A 21,853-nucleotide genomic window follows, 5' to 3' on the forward strand; every position below is an offset into this window, starting at 1 on the left:
AGACTCGGTGTGTATAATTAAAAGAATAAAAAGGACAGTTGAATGTGGGCGGAGCCGCCGCATCCAGGTCAAGTGGAAAATTCAAGTTTTCTGACTTTTATACAAAACAACTGTGTCTGCCTATTTTGCCAAGAGAAAAATATAATATAAAGAGGCACTGCCAGAGAAACATGCTGACTAAAAAAAGCTAACCATAAACAAACGCTTTGAAAAGGTGAAGCAACTGGAAGCTGTTTTAACAACACAGCAGCACTTTTTTACGAGACCCTGCGAGTCAAATGAAAATGCCGCAAAGGCGAGCTATGAGGTCGCGACGCTGATTGCCAAGTACTGCAAACTTTTCTCAGAGCGTGTATTTATTAAAGACGGTTGAAAATTTTTTGGGAGGTGTGCCTTATGAGCCAGTGTGCCCTATAGTGCGGAAAATACGGTAATCCAAAAGGATCGACCAATTAGGATTTTCGGGGCCTATACCGATTATTAGGATTAAGAGGAGGCTAATAACCAATATCTGGTGCCGATGTTCAGTTGCTGTAGAAGCTTAAAAACTGGTGTAAGAAAATGTTTATAATGCCCCCCCCAAAAAACATAGAATATTTTGTTATAAATTAGAATTTTCAAAACAACTTACTTTTACTTAAACCAAAAACTAAAATTAGGCTTAGCAGTAACTCTTATGATGGTATATCAAAAGTTACAAAACTCCCAGGTTTTTTTTTTACAATAAATCAAGAAAAATGTCAATACAACCAACATGATTTAAATAAACTTAAAAAGTGCATCGAAATTTCAACAGAGCTTGTGAATTTAAAAAAGTTTGGGCACTATGTTTCAGAGCCAGATGGAAAAACTCTGCCTCTCACTTGAGCGTGCATTTTATGCTCTCTCAATCACAAACACACACACTTGATTGACGAACTAATGTTATGATAAGAGCTCATATATCTGTCTTTTCCAGAATGTGCTTCCCTAAAACAAGTTAACTACACTTTTACACTCCTTTCTACTACAGACTTTTTAAAATCTCAATATGATCAGCGGTCTTGAGTCACGGGCATGTCCGGACTTCGGAGTTAGCAGAGCTGCTCCTGTTTACTCCGCTGTAACGCTATTCTTCCTGCTTAAGTGGCTTTGACCCCGGTCGCTTATCCAATCAGAAGGCGCGGCGTGTGTAGAGTAAGTGACAGAAAGAGAGTGAGAGGGAGGGAGAGGCTTGGCTGCACCTGAGCCTAAATAACCCGGTATTAAAAATATTTAATCAGCCCGTTGAACAAAAAAAATGCTCATACCCATATCCATCAAATTCTGGCCAACGACCGTAAGAATCCTAGTAATTTAGCGTTTTTTTTAAGGCTAATTAAAACAACTACTCACCATGATGGACCTTCTGGTTGCTTCCAGCAGATTGCAGAGAAGCCGAGAGAGCTGCAACACGAGACCATCTTTTTATCAGCGTGAGTGAAAGTATGAATAAACTATAAAATTCCCACGAAATATTTTCAGGATCTTACCGGACTGCAGCGCTACCGCAGAAAACACGGTGAACACCGACACTAGAAACCTCATCTTAACTTTTAAAGCTGGAAGGGAGTGTTTTTGACGAACGGCGGCAATCTTCTTTTATGTCCTCTGATGTCCTGTCACATGTCCTGCTTGGATTCTGGTACCATTGTCCCCCTCACTACCTGAGTCACACCACAACAGACTCATCCTTATTCACAGACTCAATGGGAAGCTATTGTTAGGCCTTCCATCACATGGTCCTTTTATTTAGAGGAGGGTGCTCAAAGAACCCCCAAAACAACAACAAAAACACAACAATTTTGACCAAATGAAGCTAATTTTTATATTATTATTTTATTAATCCACTCTGATACAATAGGACATTGACAAATATGAATGAATGAATGAATGAATGAAAACTTTATTTCGAACATTAGAAAATAAAAACAGGACAAAACAATGATTCGACAACAAAAATAATGTCAACATAACATGTTGACAAGGGGTAGTAAGAAGCAGATGCTTATTTTCCCTACACCTTCATCTTCCTTATTAATTTCATTTCACAGATAGCTCCTCTTTTGTGTCTAAATATAACAAAATATCACGGATATACATATTACATAGGTCGGATATCAATAATTACAATAGTCACATATTTTATATACTTATCATCGTAGTACCCATCTATTAACGTTATAATGCTACACCAATGATAATAACAACAATAGCAATAATAACAGTTATGATATAATAATAGTAACAATAACAACAAACTATAGTTGTAAACCTTCAATTTGCTACGCAACATTTCCAATCTCCACTATCACTTACACGTCATTTTTTTCATCTCTGTATTCTGCCAGTAATGTTTTTTTTGTACATATATTTGAACACTCCACACACACACACATACTTTTCCTGGTGGTTCTCACCTTTGGGATTATGAATTTACTACAGCCCCTTAAGTTATAATTTCCCTCTTTCCAAATGAATAATTTTTGGATGTTTTCTGGCACTATTTTTTTGTTGACCTTAAGTAGCAGTTGTGAAGTGAAGATTTTTACTAAATCATCCAATTTAGCAGGAATAAAATATTAGTATGACCCCGATATCCTACCCTGTGTATTGTTCTAATTGCACGTTTTTGGAGGATAAAAAGGGTCTGTAGTGAACTTTTGTAATTATTGCCCCAGACTTCTGCACAATGTTATGTATGGCAGAACTAGAGAACAATATAATAAATACAATGCATTATAGTTTAAAAGGAATTTGGTTTCATTCATTATTTAAATACTTTTAGAAACGGTAGTTTGTATGTGTCTGATGTGTGTTTTCCAGCTTAATTTATAGTCTATTATGACCCCTAAAAACTTAATTTCTGATACAGTGTCTATTGCAGCACCATCCATTTTTACTTCGATATTTGCCTTGCAATTAACAAAGAATATTACTTTGGTTTTATTTAAATTTAAAGATAATTTATCTATATCCATCCATCTTTTTAGGTTAATTAATTTACGATTAATACAAGTTACTAAATCAATATAATTATCATTTGAATAGAAAATGTTAGTGTTGTCTGCAAATATTACCAATTTTAATAGTTTTGAAACATTAATAATATCTTGATATATAAATTAAATAACTTTGGGCCCAGGATAGAACCCTGTGGTACTCCACAGCAGATGCCCAAGTATTCAGATGACAACTCTCCCATTTTCACATATTGCTTCCTCCCCATCAAATAACTTTGAATCAATTGCAAAGCCACGCCCTTGATGCCATATCTTTACAGTTTATTTAATAGTATATTGTGATTAATGATATCGAATGCTTTTTAAGTCAATAAATAACCCAACTACGAATCTGTTCTTTTCTATGCTTTGGGTGATTTCTTCTACTGCGTCAATAACAGCCACTGTTGCTGATCTGTTGATCAATTTATGGTTATCACTAAATTTTTCAAGTCTATCATTGTAAAGTTTCTCTAATATTTTAGAGAACTGAGGAAGTAGAGATACCGGTCTAATACAAATAGGATTCTTTTGGCAAACAATAATTAGCTTACTGTATATAAAGGACACATTGATTGTAAAAAAATCTCACAATTCTATAAAAAATGGTTGTGCTTGACTTTGTGGATTCTTGTTAGTGTGCAATGACCCCCTTTAAAAGTGCTTTATTGGAGTACTGTACCGTATTTTACGCACTATAAGACATCCCAGATTATAAGGCACACCACCAGAAAAACAGTCTTTTGTTGTATATATAAGGTGAACTGGACTATAAGGCGCACTGAATCTGAGAACTACTGTATTTGTTTGTGTATAGCGATAGCACACTCACGGTATATAATAGTGCAATGATTTATTAGTCGAAAAATGTCACTGACCATAATTGCAAAACAGTGAATGCAATAGGAATTGAACCCGGGCCACGGTAGTAAAAAGGCCAAAACTTAATCACTAGACCACTATTGATACAGATGAAACATGAAAGGGCATTTGATTTTATCTCATTATCACAACATTTTTACTCAAAGTGCCAGAAACAAATGTTATGAAAAGGGGAAAACAATCGTCCTGAATTATATACGGTAAATCAAGGCAAAAAGTACGAGTAAAACAACTCTTTGGTGTATCCAACGATGAATCGGACTTTGTTTATTTAAAAGGTCCAGTAACACACGTATAGTATAAATACTATATGTATTTCTAATCTTATCCAGCATATATTGCGCTAAAAAATAAGGCACACTGGATTATGAGATGGACCTTCAAATTTCTGGCCAATTTGTGTTTTTTAGGTACACCTTATGGTATCGGAATACTGCATTTTTCTTTTAAATATATATTTAGGACAAAATCATACTATGTCATGCCTATAATAATTGATATTTTTTTCCTCCCCAAAAGATGGGCCATAGTAGTGTATTTCAACTAACATCAGTTATCTTACTTGAAAACTCGTGAAAGGGACAGTGTGTATCATTGAGTACCTACTTGTTGAAAAAAAAAACAAAAAAAACATTAATTTATTAATAAAAAAGAGAATTGATTTAGAAAACAAGCACAGATAAATGTACTATCATATAAAAGTGTTTTTTTTTAGAAATACACAGAGGTTGAGAAATTTGAGCTGACATATTAGTCATCATACTGCTTGAGTCTCCATAGTTCTAATTGTTTCTTTTGCTTTTAAACCCTCGTTTTGGGTTGAGTATGCACAGCAGCATCTAGTGGTCAAATAATACACACTGTTACTTTAAGAACTATTTGGCCTGACTTCCACTTAAAAGATATAGATAATCACATTTAATTAAAAAAGGGGAATATTAGTGTTTACTTTGAGTCTCCGTAGTTTGTAATCTTCCATGCTTTGTAGCACGAAACAATACAGCCATGCCTGGTGGTCAAATAATACACTGTTCCTTTAAAAACAAATATTGCATTGTTTACACAATGTCATTGATAAAACGTATTTGTCCCCAAACTCATACAACACCATTAATTCTTTAGTAGGCAGGGATAAGTGGTAAAGCCACAAATAGTTTTGATGAATATAACATAGACCCCCAAAAAGTAAAACATGTAAAGAAAGAGCTATAGAGCATATTTTCTTCATACTACTTTTGATTAAGGGGGATTTTATATTCTTGAAGTTTGTAGTTCCTGAGCGTAAAACAACCATAAGAGAAGCCGATACTATCGTCTAAATACAATACCAGTACCTGGAAATCAGTACTACATAGTGTCAAAAACATAAAGAGACACTGTAGTAGCATCTTTAGGATAACAGTTAAATGGTAAATGGTCTGCATTTATATAGCGCTTTTCAAGTCAATGAAGACCTCCCAAAGCGCTTTACAATGTGCTTCACACTTACCCATTCACACACACACTCACACACCAATAGCGGCCATGCAGCCATGCAAGGCGCCAACCTGCTTATTGGGGGCATTAGGGATTCAGTATCTTGCCCAAGGACACTTCGACATATAACACGCAGGAGCCGGGAATCCAACCTGCGATCTCTTGTCAAAAATCATGTTATGAATTGATAGTAGAACATTATTTTACACCCCAAAAAAACTTAAGGCTGCATTCTCACACCCCAAAAAATGTGAGCTGTGTGGATAATAATGAAAGCAGCCCTCGGTAGGAGTTTTGTATATCAATTGTACAATATAGATCAAAACCTACAACAAAAACAAGACAAAAAAACTCAATTTATATAAGATACACACACACACACACACACACACACACACACACACACACACACACACACGTACACACACACGTACACACACACGTACACACACACGTACACAAACTGTATTTTCCAAACTATAAGGTGCACCCTCAAAATATTGCTTTTTGAGATATTTTTTCATATAAGGTACATGAAATTACAGTGAGTGAAGATTGCTTTCTTTAAAAAATAACATAGATATTGGGAACCCTGGTTTCACGACTAAATAGGACAAGGACAAGAGACAGCTTCTTCCCCAGGGACATCACCATCCTAAACGCACAAAACTGTGAAAACATATCTTGGAAATTTCAAGTTTAAACTCTTTTTTGTTGCTAATTGAAACCGGAAAATATATATACCGTAGCAACGAAACTGTGAATATATATACCTTGCGAATTATATTGGGTTTTCAAATTGGTGCTGTTAAATGTTATTGCACTTATTTTCATTGCACTATTCTTTTTCATTGCATTATTATTTTACAGAAAGTTTTCCAAGCACTACGCTGTAATTATTTTTTTGCCTAGTTATCCTTAAATGTCAATGGTTTGCTTTTATGTAGCGCTTTTCAGGTCAATGAAGACCTCCCAAAGTGCTTTACAATGTGCTTCACACTATTCAAACGCCAATAGCAGTGTCAGCCAAGCAAGGCAACTACTTGCTAATCAGGGGCATTAGATTCAGCGTCATGCCTAAGTACACCTCAACATATGACTTGGGGGGGCTGGGAATCGAACATGCGACTTCTTGATCCCGACACGAGCGCTTTACTTCCTGAATTACTGCCGCCCCAAAAGTCTCTCATCTTGATTTCTCTTCAAAGACTTTATTACACTATTTACCCCGGAGTGTCTTGTCTAGTCTTGTTGCATACAATGTTTCATGACGTTGATATCAATGACAATAAAGACAATTATATACTATTGTATTCTATTTTCGTTTCGGCTCTAATCCGGATCGTCTCGGTTGCTGGTAGTCAACGACATTGTCATCGTAGATTGCTAATATTGTCACCAAATTCAACATAGTCCGTCTTGTAAATAGGTGCCACGCTGTTTGTATCATTAATTAGCGCTTAATAAGTGGAATTGCAATCATTAATAAGGGGAACAATTGGCTGCGGTTGACAGGTTTGCATTGTTAATTTACCATACTGTATTTTCTGGACTATAAGTCACTCCGGAATACAAGCCGCAGCAGCCAAAACATGCATAATTGAGAAGTAAAAAAACATACACATTAAATGTCGCACCCGAGGAAGAGTCTCAACCCAGGACAAACTATGAAAAAAACTGCGACATATAGTCCAGAAAATACGGTATTTCCGGTTTATAAGGCACACTTTGGAATTTCTGATTTAGAGCCTTACAGTCCGGAAAATAAGTTATAATTAATCTTTTCTGTCTTTTTCAATGACAACCAAGACAAAGTATGCCATTTGGCGACAAACCAAAACCCGGATAACGTACACGTGCTTTGCTACGTGAATGGGAATGAGTCACTAAAGTTTGACTCACCACGATGAGGTTAAGCCAGTTCCTACAGAGAAAAGGACGACCTTTAGTTACTTCTACATACTTGTCGCTTAATTACCTGTAAAAAAAAACTCGTAAACGTCCCATCGTTACACAACAAAAAATGTAAGGGGCTGATGCAATCCTGGAGGTAAAATTACAGCAAAATTCCTTAAGACTTTTCAAAAGTCCGAAAAACGTCAACGAAAGGAGGAGAGGGGTTTAGTTACAGTGCAATAATCGTTAACAGGACAGTGTGTAATATTTAGTGCCTCATAGTGGTACAAAAAAAAACCTGGTGACTGTTATCTATACCACTAGTAATCCAGTGCTCTGACAACTAAGCTGAACATGGAACTGTTAAGACAGAAAGTTTATGTTCCATGACAATTTTTTCTGTGTAGAAGACACATAATCATATTTGATTGTTATTTATTTCATAAATAGTGTCATTATTTATTTTGCAAATTTTATACTGTGAAGGATCGAGAGACGGTTAGTTGGTTATTATTTATTTCATTAATAGTGTTATTTATTTTAGATTTCTGTTCTAGTGTTATTTGGCTTTTTGGAAAACAATACATTTTTACATTTAGATCCTCCTGCATTGTCACACATTTTTCTGCTATAAACGAAGGAAAACGTTATGTGGCCCTCACAGGAAAAGGTTTGAGGACCCCTGCATCACATGGTAGAAAATAGTCTAACCCTGAAAGCACCCAAATACCTGAAATGACATTTTTGAGCCAAACCCGATCGCGTCAGAGCTCCCCTCTCAATCGCGTGTGCAGATCTTCCTGGTCGATCTGACCTGTTTGCTGGTGCCAGCGGTGGTGCGCCAGCAGGGCCGCGTTCCTGGCCGAGATGGCGCTCATCTCCATGGAACTGGCCGCCCACTCCACGGCGCTCAGGTAATAGAGTCTGTTGTGGAGGATAAAGGGCGGGGATTGGCGTTGCGGGGGGCGGTAAACCGGGTAGGCCAACCACGCCGTCTGCGAGACGGAATCCCAAGAGAGGAACAAACCTTGGAGGTCTTTTTGCTCTAGCACCCGGGGAGAAAAAACTCTCCACACTTTCCTGCCACTAGCAGGAGCTCGGCTGTAGTCGGGCGGGATATGGATCGGGTCGACCGAACTTAAACTGTACATGATGTTGTCTTTGGACTCTGCGGTGAGGACTTCTGACACGGTGAACTCTGAAGCTGGCCCCGTGACTCCGAGGTATGACGTGTTGAGCACGCCGTGGACCAGAATGGAGAAGACTCTGTGGTAGATGCCGGGGAACTGCGACAAGATCGGCGGGGAAAGACCTGAGAAGGAGATATCCGACTTGCCCTGGTGAAGCGGGGTTGCTATGACGACAATGTCATACATAGCGTGCCCTGAGCCGGTTTCTCCGACGTAATTGACTTCGTAGAAGCCGGTGGGGGGGCCTGCAAACAAAAAATAGGTTACAAATCGATACAAATACAGTTTCCAATCACCATGGTAAACGAGTGCGCAAAACTGTGAAAAGTATATATCTTGCGACTTTTTGGGGAATTTTTTTGGTGCTGCTAAATTTTATTGCACTGCTTTTCATTGCACCCTTTTTACGATACACAATTGATTTCATTGCACTACTATTATAACTTAGACTAGTCACTAAGGACTACAATGACTACAATATTTGTCTTAGTTATCCTAACAGTTTTAAAAGTCTTTAATACATGTTTGCTCTTGAGTGCCCTGTCTAATCTCATTGCAGTTTTACCATGTTGTTATCAATGACGTACTTACCAACACTACTGCTTTACTTGTTACACTACCGTTTTCCTCCCCTTAAAAGTGGGGAATGACGTTTATGGTGTCCTTAAAAAGATGAAATAAAATATATTTCCCATTAAGTATAAGTTAAAAAGACAGTGTATAATATTTAGTGCCTCCTAGTAAGACCAAAAACTTTTATTCAGTAAAAAAAAAAAAAAAACATTGCTTTGAGAACTCGGCAAAAATACCTGAACAATCATACCAATGTTAAAAAAAATCATAGGTCGAGATATTTGAACTTCATTTACATAGAGGAATATCAACCTAAGGTCGCCGCCATGTTGTTGGCAATTTGCTGCCACGCTATGCTCTGTTGTATTAGGTTTCACTCGCATTAGACAATACACAGCCATCTAGTGGTCAAATATTACACACTGGGGCTTTATCAATGCCCAACTGAGTTCAAAGAGCATATATAATCTTTTTCCACCACACCCATCTTCTTTTTCCAGGGAAAATAATAAAACAGCAACATTGTGTGCAATATTTTTAACCTTACTATCTTTGCAGCTCGATCTCTGTGGTTTGCAATATGTGGTCTGTGCAGCCCTTTGAGACTCTTCGTGATTAAGGGCTATACAAATAAACATGACTTGACAATTCTTGCAATTGAAATTTGAATTAAATAATAGATAGATAGATAGATAGATAGATACTTTGTTCATCCCCGAAGGGAAATTCACATTTCCAGCAGCATCCCTGAGCTGAGAACAATCGAGAACAATCGAAAATAACACGGGAGCTGCTGGAGTGGCTGCCATTCGTGACGGCGCCGGAAGAAAAGATTCAATTTGAATCATTTACAAACAAACAAACAATTGAATCCTTGAAATGGAAAAAATAATTCACTAGGTTCTACTTAATCGTTTTAAGTAAACTAAAATAAAAAAATAAAACCAGTCAAAATATTAGCAAAAGTGATCTATTTACTTGATTTCTTTATTTTTGCAGTGGAAATGCTTCATCAAGCAAAATAAGTTATGAAAAATATTACCCTGTACTACTACATGAGAAGATAATCGTTAGTACAGTAATCCCTCGCTAAAACAGTTTTCTATTGATGGTCTCGCTACTTTACGAAGCCATATCCCCCCCAAGTGGGAGGTGGCTAGAGTCAAGAACACATTCACATTTTTTGACTCTTTCTGGGAAATGGATAGAGAAGAAGGGATTCCCAGCCGCCTCGCTCAATCCAACTGATGTGTTGCAACATCTCGTTGGGATTCATTAGGTGACCAAACCCCCAAATTCCAACCCCTAATGCTGAGCGCCAAGCAGGGAGACAATGGGTACCAATGTTTTAAGTCTTAGGTATGATCGTAAAAAAGGTAACTTTCTCCTCCACAGATTTTGTCTATCACAGGTTCTTTTTGGAGCCTAACCCTTACCGTAAATGAAGACTTACTTCATATTTAAATTAATTGCTATCTGCTGCCACTGAAGTTGATTACTGGAAGAAAGAAAAATAACTGAACAACGGCATGCTTTTTTGCAAAGATAAAATTAAAGGAATTTCCGGTGGCACACTAGACCAGATCTCACCACAAATTAGTGTGCTTTGGCACACTGGCTAAAAAACAATGTAGTAAAACACTCTCCTATGTGGTAAAAGAATCACTGAAAAGCAGTTATTGCTTAGGCAACAGTCAAAATACTAAACAATAAGGTTTACCTGTCTTGGATGGATGGACTTTGAAGGAAATGTTTGTCACTCTGGCTGGGATGAGTTCACTCTTGCTGTGGTAAAGAAGCCCGGAGCAAACTCTTTTGTTTCCTCCGTCCACCGCCCACAGCCCTGAGTCGGCCCACGCCAGTGACACGGCCCCTGGTAGGGCCAGAACAAAAGTTTTAATACAGGAAAAAAATAGGACCGATGATTTTGTAAGATTCTGCACAGAAGCCATCTCATCAATGCGATACTGGCAAAATATTTCCCGGACAAACTAGACTATTGTAACATATGTAAACAGTCACCGGTGAATTACTTAGATATGTTTAGGTCTTGTCCCAAGCTTACCGTAATTACTTTTGGGTTGCAATTTTCAAAACATTAAGTAAAGTCCTTGGCTTACCAATAAACCCCGAACCACTCATTGCCCTTTTTGGAGTTACACCACCACCGTTCCAATCTAGACTTCCAGGAAGTTTCATCTCCATTACTACCTTACTAAGGGGATGCTCATCTTCCTTAAGTGGACATATGCGTCCCCTCCGACACACAACAGATGGATTCAGGAAATATTGCAAAATGTGAAGCTTGAGAAAAATTGATTCTTCCTTAAAGGTTCCTGACAGACCTTCCACGAGACCTCGCAAACATTTCTATTACTCAGACACTCTGCAGTCTGACATAGATAAGGGGCCTCAAAGTCAATTACGTGGGGGCTGACGGCGCTAGGGTCTCCGTGAGGTTGGGCCAAATCGGCGATTTCCACAAAAAGAACAGGATAAAAACGTTCCACTATTAAAATTTATATATGTATATTATATATATATACACACACAAAATAAGATTAAAAAAAACACATTAAGAATTAATTTGAAGATAAAACAATTTGTAATTTGAATCAATAATTAGCTAGGGCTGCACTTAAAGCAAAAGTGTTTGTTCAGTGCCTCCTAGTGGTAAAAAAAGTTATTCATCAAAAAAGAATATTGACTTCAAGAATTAGCAAATATACATGAATTATCTTGTCTCCGTAGTGCAGTGGTTAGCACATTCGCCTATCAGGCAAAAGGTGCCTGGTTCGAGACTGGCTGGAAACATGTTTTGGCCTGGAGAGGGATGGGTGCCACCAGGCTGTACTTGCCCACAACACACCACAGGAAATGGTGCCACTACAACCCTCGTGGTTAAGGGTTCCAACAAACCAACATGAACTATCATATAGATGTACAATTATTCAAAATACTACATCATCGTCCAGGACAATTTGTCCTCCATCACGCTGCTACGGGTACCGGAAAAAAATAGAAACCTGGCGAAAGACTGGGCAAAAAAAAAGGCCTTATAGTCACTTTAGTTTCAAGAATTTTCCATTTTACTTGTGATGGTTAGCACTCGTTTTCGGTCGCTTCAAAGCTCATATAACACACACTGCCCCTTTAACTTTCTTATTAAGTTGGGGGCTGCAAACTATAATCATGACGGCCACAAATGGCCCTTGGGCTGTGAGTTTAAGACCCCTGCTATAGATGATCCAGTACTTTGAACTGCCACTTTCCCATTTTTAGTCTTATCATTATCATTACTATTTTATTTAATTATCACTGTTATTTTTATTTGATTTATACTTTATCATTATTTCTAAACCTGTATATTTAATTATCTCGCCTTGCCTCATTTTATTTATTTACTTCATCATTTATTTATGTGTTTTGGATGGTGTACATGTGATGCCGAATGTGTTGGTTCGGTGTGAAGGGGGATTTGCTCAGGTTATATTACCGACTGCAACGTGTTCAATGTAAGTCCTTTGTCTCCCCCAGGTGTCCGTACCACTGTTCAAGAGAAGTCAAAATATTCTTCCAGAAGATACTGCTATAGAGTGCATCTTCCTTTACTTAAAGCCAGTCTTTCGGTTGTTTATAGTCAGATATGCGACCTGACTGGGCCCTTAATAACGAAGACTAAAACACTATGGGAGCAGGAAACAGGCCAAGAAATACATGGTCTACTGTAGCAGGCTGTACTTAAGAGAGCACATACTGTACCTCAATATGTGCGGGAAATTGCCTCATTCAGACCAAAATTTTTCACAAGGATTACTGGACTAAAATAAGGATGTCCAAAGTCTTTGAGGATGTTAACACAAACTGTGCACGGTGTTATCAATACCCAGCACACGCCCATGTCTCTCCTGTCTCTGTAAAACTTCTAGAAGGAGATTTTTCAAACTATTTCAAAAGTGTGAGCCTCATCAGTCAAACCAGAACGTATGATAGCATTATTTGGAACATCTGCATTAAAACTACCAAAAGCCATCATCGCCTTCATCACCTTATCAGCATTACACTTGATCTTACTAAAATGGAAATTGCCAGCCTCTCTATCTCACACGATGTGGATTAAATAGAAAAATTGTTAATAAAAAATAGATTTACACATAAGGACTCTGTTAATATGTATGATATACAAGATGGACCAGTTTCCTTAACTATGTAAAGAAAATGAATGTCCTTTAAACCCCAGAATGCTTGGTGTAATTTACCTGTTACTTGTTCCACCCACCTGATTGGACTTTAAACATTACTGTGCCATTTATAATGTGCCGCACAAGGTTATTTGTTATCTTTTTCTTACAATAGCATGTTCAGGTGTCTCATTTGTGGGGAGCCACCCACTGCAGCGGGTCGATTCCTTCATTTACCCTTTTTGGTTATGTCGAGTTACTGTTGCTTTTTGCTAATTCTTGTAATAAACGTGTTATATTTGAATGCTAAATGGAACTGTGTTATCTGTTACGAGCGAGGGCCAATGCCAAAGAGTACAACTAAGGCAGGATGCCGAACAAACATAGCGGCGACTTAATGGGTATGATAGTTCATGTATTTTTGCCCAGTATTAAAATGATTTTTTCACTGAATAAAAGTATTTTTTAACCACTAAGAGGCACAAAATAGTACAAAATGTCCCTTTGATATTGTTTTCCAAAGGGAAATAATTTGGTGTTTGTATACCCAGTGACCAAGAATTTAATAAAAAAAGATTGGTTTTGCAAGTGCATAGTAAATGGGGAAATAGCGCACCCGCAAGGCCGTTTAGGCGGACGCTTTGCCCGTAGGTCTGGCGTGTGAGGGGAGCCACCACGTCATTGAGGAAGACCTGTGTGAATCCTTCTGCCCTCATGGTTTCTTCCAGCGAGTGATTCATCAAACTGAGGAAGTCATCTCCACCCATGGCGTGCAGCAGCCTTTCCACGCTGGTGAAAGAGTAACCGTACTGCTGGTACTGGTAGATCCTAACAACAGAAGGAAACTCTTTAAATTTTACATTAAACGATATTGAGTTGGTTTCCTCAGTACTCACCTCATGAACTTATCCATAACACTCTCCACCCACATCTGCATGAACAGATAGTTGAGCCCGTAGCGCCACAGCATGCGCAAAAAGTTGACGATGAACCAATCGCTCTCTTCAAAAGTGAGATGGTTGCCGTCGAAGACTGCCTTCTTCGAAGGGATCTCTCGGCGAGTGGCGATACCTTTAAATAAATGTACTGAGTTATTTCTGTTGCCTGGCTTGAAGTCAAGTTAAGTCACAAGTATTTGTATAGCTCTTAATCACAAAACGTCTGAAAGGGCTGCACAGGCTACAATTACAACATCCCCTGATCTGAAACCTACATGAGGGCAAGGAAAAACTTAGGCATAAAGGAAATTTGAAAAAACTTGAGAAGGGTTTGCCCATCCCTCTTCCAGGATGACCAGGCTACAATGGATGTTGCAAGGGCAATACTAGAAGATACACAGCCAACATTAACAGTAACTATAAGTAAGTAATAACCAACGACAAGCTTCCTGTCTCAAAATCTTGACTGATACAGCAGGTTTAAGATGATGGCATGCATTAGGTCCAGGAGCAAATACGATGGCTCAGAACACAGGACCCGGAAACACGCAGGCTTGTCCTTCACTTGTAAGGACAAGAAAACACAAGTATAAGCTGTCGTATATAAGTGTATCTTAAATCTAGATTTTAATCATTCCACTGATGTTGCAGATAATATGTTGTTTCAGTTAAGTCAAGTCAAGTCATGTTTATTTGTATAGCCCTTAATCACAAAGAGTCGCAAAGGGCTGCACAGACCACAGATTATCGCAAACCACAGACTATTATTACACCATCCCCTGATCTAAAACCTACACGAGGGCAAGGAAAAACTCTAAAACTTCAACATGAGGAAAATCCCTCATTTATTAAAAGGGTTACATTCCTAAAGGAAGCCGTGTTTGGTGAAATCTGTAAAAGAAAACATTTATTTGCTTACAATTATTATACAACTAATACTCTATTATACACTCAAACCAAAGAACAAATCATTTTCGCAGGCTCGAGCATTTGATTAACAAATAAAAGTACTGTATAATTTTTTTTATACGTGTTTCTAACGAAAAACTATTGTATTGTTAAATAATAATAAGCAGGCAGAATGTTTAGCCAATCAAAATGCAGATCGCAATACACTATTAAAATCTGAGAAATAGCAAAACCCTGTAAACCACATTTTAGTGCGATATTACTGTACACAATAAGAATATTTCGAGGATAGCTTTCTCCCATTTTTGCTACATTGCAAATATTTGCCCAAAACTCTCCCAATCTGATGGTTGGATTATAATTCATGCATTTGTTACTTCTCTTCTCATTTACTGTAATGTATTGCTCTCTGGTCTACCATCAAGAGTTTGCAGCTGGTGCAAAATGTTGCAGCGATTCAATAATGTTTTATCATATTACCCTAATTTTAGCTGACCTGCACTGGCTCCCTTTCATTTTAATGTGTTATTTTAACGTTTTGTAGCATGACAACATACAAAGGTTTGCATGGATTTGTGCCCTCTCGTCTTTCTTATTTGATAATTCCTTATGTTCTGGATCTGAGACTCTGCTCTGAAAATGCTGGTCCAATAGTGATTCCCAGAGCCAAGAAGAAATCTGCAGGTTAGGAAAAAAAAGAATAAAAGCCCCCGAGTGTGTCAACACAATTACCTAATCTGTCAACAAAGTGCTTCATGTGAAGGTTGAGTGGATGGATCACCATGCCTCCCGTCTCATATTCCTGATTTGCCATCCGCACCGTTGCCAGGCGCCCGCCCACGTCGCCGGGTTCGAACACGTCGATCTTAACTGTGGGTCCAAATTCCTGCCTCAGGTAAAACGCTGCGGCAGTGCCGCCGATGCCTGCTCCCACTACAGCTGCACAGGATGCAGTCGTCCAAGCATTATTAACAGTGCAATTTGTGAGGGCCCATATGGAACAATCTATGACTAGCTTGGGGACTAAAGTATTGAAATAGACAGTTATTGATCAGTGATCACAAAAAAATACCAGCACAATTAGGAGAGCTTGTTTTTGATGCTGTGTTGGAGAGAGCATGTACATTTTGATCTCATGTGCATGATTACAGCTTTACATATAATCAATAACTTTAAGATAGTAACAATAGTACCGGACAGTCTCAGAATTCTATTATGATAAAGTTATTTGATCGATTCACATTCGTATTTTGTTTACAAACAATGCAAGGTTAAAATAAATTCAAAATCAACCACTTTGATAAACGATTGAAAAATCAAAAGGAAAAAAAGAGCTCACGGCAAAAAGCCAGATCTTATCCTGGTCCTGTCCTCTTGACAGTACAAACACTTTTTACAATAATCAAATCATGTAACAAGTTATTATAACAAGGAAATGTATGTAAAACAAATCACAACTTATTCAAATAAAAAAGAAACACTTAATATGAAGTCATATAATAAGGATTATAGGATTGTAAATTCTCCACACACCATGTGATTTAACATAATCACAGACAAAATTAGACTTATATAATTTTGAACATTTATTTTCTATCATGCAATTAAATAAAACAAAAATGTCAGATTCAGGAATTATTACAAATCCACTGAAATATTGCCAGTCTTTTAATATTGTTGATTAGTTTAATAGCCTAGTAGTATACCTTTTTACAATATTCTAATATTTTGAGATGGGATATTTGAGTGTATGCCATAATCAGCAATATTAAAATAATAAAAGACTCGCAATATTTCTGTTGATAAATAATAAAAGCAGAATAAATTACTCTTTTTTTATTGCATTTCAGAAAATAATAAACTTTATTACAATATTGTAACTTTCTGAGAGAGTCCTGCATTTCCAAATCTAATTCTTAACTTTAATGTGAAATAGGTCTAACTTTAATCTGGTTAATTTGCATTTGACAGAAACATACACATTATTTCTAGAAAAATGTAAGACTTACTCTATTATTCGTTCAAGAAAATAAGCTACTTCATTCTCAAAAACATGGTTTTATCTTTATGAAATGTTTTATTTTTTCCTGTCCAACTAGAACCTTGTATTAAAAAAATATATATGATTACAAATCATGTTTGAATCTTTCTAAAATGTTGTATTTTCTTTGTCCGACTTGAACCTTGTATTCTAAAAATATATAAAATTACAAATGTTTTAATCTTTCTGAAATGAAATTTTCTTCATCGAACTTTAAGCTTGTATTCCAAAGTATTGTATTCTACAGTACAGTGTTTTTCAACCCTTTTTGAACCAAGGTACACTTTTATTTATAAAAAAGTTCTGAGGCACACCGTGCGTCGAAAATGTTTGAAAATCAAGTTATGTCAAATATTTCACTGTACTACCTCATAAGCAGATTATTAGTATATAAAAAGAAGAAAATAATGATTAAAATAAAGAAGAATGATGTGCTTTATGTTTATATTTTTTACAGTGCAATCTAAAACATCTTTGTTAAAAGAATTAAGTTATTAAATGTACTTTGCTACCTCATGAGAAGAGAATTGGTATATAAAAAGTATACAAAAATCTACTGCCACCTACTGATAAGGATGACTGTTACAGTTCCTGTCTGAAGATAGCAAAAATACTGAATAATGGCCTGATTTTTTGGGAAATTGGGCAAATTCCAGCGGCACACTAGACAATTTCTCACGGCACACTAGTGTGCCCCTGCACTCTGGTTGAAAAACACTGCTATAGTATAATGTCTTCAACACATACAACTTCACAAACGCAAGAAAAATATTTCAACTCCATTACTGTGTGTTGTTTTTTTATTTACGTAGTAACAATGCAAAAAAAGGTGAGCAGCCAATTAAGTTCCTTGTGAATTCCCGTGTAATGTGAACAAAAAGAAGATCAAAATGTACAGATCTAGAGTTTAAATGAGTAAAACCTCACCAATATTTGTGGGTGGCCGCTGGAGCTCTGAAGTGGAAGCAAAACATCTTTCAGACGAATGGAGGATCTCTAGGAGGAGGAAGGCTCTCAGTGTACTGACTATCATTGTGCAATTAAGTCGTCCAAGTACGTCTGAAAGAACAAAAGCAAAAACATACTTTTATCAAATTGAATCCATGAATGCATTCAATGTCTTATCTGTCATGGCTCGTAGTCTTTCGCCAGAGTTCGTACAGAGACGAAAAATAATACTACAAGCCTGAACTATTTTGTCATTAGTTTTAATTTCGTTACTCTTACATTTAAAAATAACACAATCTTTTAAAATGTGTGTTTACTTACCTGGAGGAATTTATAAAAACACGACACTTAGTTTGAAACATAAACCTGAGTTTAGTCGAAACAGCGTTCCGGATTACGTTTTCTCGTGCTTTCAAAATAAAAAAGTAGTACAAGCGTTTTTATAAACTAAGACGCCAATGAAGCACTTATGACATTTTAAAAACATGTGACATTGCATGATAGAGATTTATAATTTAAATTGCTGGGAGAAAATGATTTTCAAACGTAGAAGTAAGACATTTAACTTTTATTTTTAAAGCCACTGATTCTGATTTGTTTTGGTTAGGGTACGCACTCCAAAATGTCTGTTTCTTACTCTTCTGTTCGTTAATACGAGACATTTTTTTATCATAAATGTGTTTTGTTTTCTTTTGAAACGCAACAAGTTCTCAAGCCGGAAAAGGTGGTCATTAGTAAAACCGGTAGCGGAAACCATCCGGAAATGACGTAACTCCCCGCTCGCAAACCATGCTTGAATGGAGGTGACCTTAGTGCCTAATATAAGTTAAATAGTAATCAATATTGGATTGTTCCCGCCTACTTTGCGTCTATCTTGCATTGCAGAATACAATTATTTATATAACCCAAATATTGAGTAGAAATGGCGGAGGCTCACCAAACACGCGTTCAGGCAGTGGTAGAGGAAATGGTCCAAACCCTTGAAAGGGATCACATCCGCAAAATGCAGGTAGGGCTTCAGGTCGTGCACACTTGTTCATGCATGTACGATTATCAAAATGAGTTTGTTTGTGTTGGTAGGCACGCATGTTCAGGTGCAGTGCGGAATGCTGTGAAAGACCCACGGACTCCATGGCTCAGGTGCACCAGTGCATCGACAGGTGTCACACTCCTCTAGCCAAAGCCCAAGGATTTGTCACAGGCGAGTTGGAGAAGTTTCAGGTGGGTGACAAAACTTGCTTTTGTTTATCATCTGGGTTTGTGTTTAGCACATGTGGCCCACCGTAAATTCCAGACTAAGAGCTGCCACTTTTCTTTCTACATTTCAAACAGTGCGGCTTACAATACATGCGGCTTATGCTGCATTCCAGAAACGTGGGATGTCGGGTTTTCTCACTCTGATGGTACAAGATCCGACCTCGAAGCATTCCAAGCAAATGCAAACGAATAGTCGATTGAGAAAAGTCGTTCTTTATTCATTAGAATACACTGCTTGCTCGCAAACGCTCAAATTGTGGAGGAAAAATCTCAGCAAAGGTCTATAGCGCACACTGTAATCGTGTGAATAATGTTTTACCATTCACTGTGGACATCGCCATTATGTCGAGTGACGTCAAATTGATGCAATCGATGAAGTTGGGGTACATTAGCCACTAGGACAGCTCCCCTCGAGTGTCATTTCAGTGATATTTTCCTGATGGGAGAACCCCCACTCATCTGGAATACAGCATCATTGATAGTTTCCATGTGACGTCTAGCGTACTCCCAAATACAAACAGTCTGTCATGTTAGATGGGTCCACCAGATGTGGTTTGATTTGACTCCAGAGTGAGAACCTCACTTGCAATGGGCGTGCACCATAAACCGTAGGCGAATATATTGCGCCGTTTTCTGGCCAAAATGAGCTCAAAGAAAGATGTCCCTGAAAGCCTGGCCAAAAAGAGTAGTCCCTCATCCAGTGATGGGCTCTGAATTATTGCATTGAGACTCCCGAGGATAGCCCAGGCAAGCCAAAAATGCCTTGCCGGTGATAGTATGTCGTTGCCGCCTGAAGTCTTGAGATCGCTTTATTTAAACCCCAACCTGTGCACCAAACGCTCTTCGTTTCTCCTGTCTATACATCTGTAAACATTTTTTGACGTAACGTTTAACTACTGCCATATTTCAAATGTAAATCCCAATAATAATAAGGTAATTTTACGCCCATCCAGTATGGCTGCCTCAATTAGGTCATATGAATCAGTTATTCAAACTCACGCCGGGCCCTTCCCACGGATCTATAGTCTTAATCACAGCAAAATTTGTTACTTTTCTGTACTAGACCTTTCCCCGCTCATTTTATTTTTACATATAAGAAATTGGCGTAAATTAGTTCATTTTTAAGGCTATATGAGCCTGTGGGTTAAAATTTGGTGTGGCTTGTACAAAACCAACTCGAGTTTCATCCTCAAACTAGCATATGAGACTTTTAATCGGGTGCAATCTGTACTCTGGAATTTCCGGTTTTCTGTAGATCAGTTCCACAAACATAATTTTCACCCTTCTCCATCAGGACCGGCTGTCAAGATGCACGATGCATTGTAACGACAAAGCAAAGGATCTGTTTGACTCGGGTGCAAAAGAGCCTGCTGTCCGGTCCCTAATGGAGCGATGTGTGGGCAGTTGCGTGGACGACCACATGAACCTGATCCCCAGCATGACCCGAAGGATTCAAGATAACCTGGACTCTATAGCCCAATGATGCAAAAGACAATTACAATTGTTCTGAGAGCACATGGACTTGTGACTATAAAAAAGCAGTGAAAGCAGTAGGGCTGCACGATTACCCGAAATCTAATTTATATTGCAATGTGATGTAGTGTGATCGCAGGACAGTGCGTTTTTTTTTTTTCAAGAATTTACAGTTACCTTCTGTTACTTAATTAATGGAGTGTTTGGCCACCCAGAATTGTCACAGTTGGTGTTCACCTAAGTTTAAGACATGCAACCAATACTCACAAAAAAACCTAGCGCAGAAAATGCAATGTTTAAAGAAAATACCCAAATTGGATTGAAATTGCAATAGTGGTCTGAAAAATCGCAATAAGGTTTTTTCCCAAAAATCTTGCAGCCCTAAAATGCAGTCATTCAACTATGCCGTGCAGCGATTCGTGTACAAGCCAATGACTTTACGTTTTATACTTGTGGGAATCATGCTTCTGTCAAACATTGAATAGTGTCTAAATAATGAGTATCTATCTATACATTAAATAGTGTCTAAATAATGAGTATCTATCTACCCTGGTCATATCCCTCGAGAGCGACGACCGACAGACAAACACATACAAAAAAAGAATATAAAAAGGGAAAAAGTAGCAAAAGACACACCCAAAATTCTGTGGACCATGGCCAGCCCAAACAAGTTAAGCACCTCGGCACCCAAGTTGGCCATGCTTTCGTCCCTCCAGATGAAACGGGACACAAGAAAGCGGCCATGTCTCTCGGGACAGCGTGACAACAAACTCTTCTATTCAACAGCAGGGCCCGACAGCTTTCACTGGTTTACCCTTGCCGCATCATACGGGTTCCCTGCCCATCCCTTATAACGCGTCCAAACATCCCACTATCCTTTCACAAACCCTCTCCATTCATTCCTATCACCAACAAGAGCTCTAGCTTCTACTATATTTAGACCTCTTTCCTGCAGTGCACTCATAACATCATCCATCCAAGTCAATCGCGGCCTTCCTCTTGGTCTCTTTCCATTTACTTCTGCTCTGTAGATCCTCTTCAACATTTGCTCCTCATCCATCCTCTCCAT

The 21,853-nt window shown here is 37.9% G+C and overlaps 3 protein-coding genes across 10 annotated transcripts in view; 1 reads left to right on the plus strand and 2 right to left on the minus strand.

Moving 5' to 3' along the window:
* Window positions 1–1,660, minus strand: part of LOC148350541 (uncharacterized) — a 21,424-nt gene extending 19,764 nt beyond the window's left edge. For all 6 annotated transcript variants that reach the window (XM_088320227.1, XM_088320225.1, XM_088320223.1 and 3 more), the window contains exons 1-2: window positions 1,512–1,660; window positions 1,375–1,425 (exon numbers count right to left, since the gene is read on the minus strand). In XM_088320227.1, the coding sequence (XP_088176353.1) occupies window positions 1,375–1,425; window positions 1,512–1,566 (106 nt within the window). In that variant the 5' untranslated portion in view covers window positions 1,567–1,660. The remainder of the gene's footprint in view (window positions 1–1,374; window positions 1,426–1,511) is intronic.
* Window positions 1,588–18,449, minus strand: pcyox1 (prenylcysteine oxidase 1). Of its 3 annotated transcripts, none has more exons than XM_088320220.1 (8): window positions 18,376–18,449; window positions 18,034–18,165; window positions 15,798–16,004; window positions 14,115–14,289; window positions 13,835–14,046; window positions 10,758–10,910; window positions 8,005–8,709; window positions 1,588–1,685 (listed from the first exon to the last, which is right to left on the minus strand). In XM_088320220.1, the coding sequence occupies exons 2-7, from the start codon at window positions 18,137–18,139 to the stop codon at window positions 8,039–8,041; spliced, it is 1,524 nt and encodes a 507-aa protein (XP_088176346.1). In that variant the 5' UTR covers window positions 18,140–18,165; window positions 18,376–18,449; the 3' UTR covers window positions 1,588–1,685; window positions 8,005–8,038. The 3 variants fall into 3 exon arrangements, with proteins under 3 accessions (XP_088176346.1, XP_088176345.1, XP_088176347.1); XM_088320221.1 differs by lacking the exon at window positions 1,588–1,685 and having other exon boundaries at window positions 8,075–8,198; window positions 8,302–8,709; XM_088320219.1 differs by lacking the exon at window positions 1,588–1,685 and having other exon boundaries at window positions 7,138–8,709.
* Window positions 18,450–18,792: 343 nt separating this feature from the next.
* Window positions 18,793–21,321, plus strand: timcc (TIM double twin CX3C motif chaperone). The gene is made up of 3 exons (XM_088356048.1): window positions 18,793–19,063; window positions 19,135–19,275; window positions 20,606–21,321. Exons 1-3 carry the CDS (start codon window positions 18,977–18,979, stop codon window positions 20,792–20,794), a joined length of 417 nt encoding a protein of 138 aa, XP_088212174.1. The 5' UTR covers window positions 18,793–18,976; the 3' UTR covers window positions 20,795–21,321.
* Window positions 21,322–21,853: the final 532 nt, after the last annotated feature.

The sequence above is a fragment of the Urocampus carinirostris genome, chromosome 16 (assembly GCF_059441175.1).
Source record: "Urocampus carinirostris isolate Australia breed hairy pipefish chromosome 16, RoL_Ucar_1.0, whole genome shotgun sequence".
NCBI classification, from domain to species: domain Eukaryota; kingdom Metazoa; phylum Chordata; class Actinopteri; order Syngnathiformes; family Syngnathidae; genus Urocampus; species Urocampus carinirostris.

Excerpts from the sequence above, each read along its gene's own strand:
- pcyox1 (XM_088320220.1), bottom strand. The coding sequence starts at position 18,139 with ATGATAGTCAGTACACTGAGAGCCTTCCTCCTCCTAGAGATCCTCCAT. Across the intron at positions 14,047-14,114 it reads GTTATGGATAAGTTCATGAG|GATCTACCAGTACCAGCAGT; the intron begins GTGAGTACTGAG and ends TTCTGTTGTTAG. Across the intron at positions 8,710-10,757 it reads AGTCCATCCATCCAAGACAG|GCCCCCCCACCGGCTTCTAC; the intron begins GTAAACCTTATT and ends TTTTGTTTGCAG.
- timcc (XM_088356048.1), top strand. The coding sequence starts at position 18,977 with ATGGCGGAGGCTCACCAAACACGCGTTCAGGCAGTGGTAGAGGAAATG. Across the intron at positions 19,064-19,134 it reads ATCACATCCGCAAAATGCAG|GCACGCATGTTCAGGTGCAG; the intron begins GTAGGGCTTCAG and ends TTGTGTTGGTAG. Across the intron at positions 19,276-20,605 it reads GCGAGTTGGAGAAGTTTCAG|GACCGGCTGTCAAGATGCAC; the intron begins GTGGGTGACAAA and ends CTTCTCCATCAG.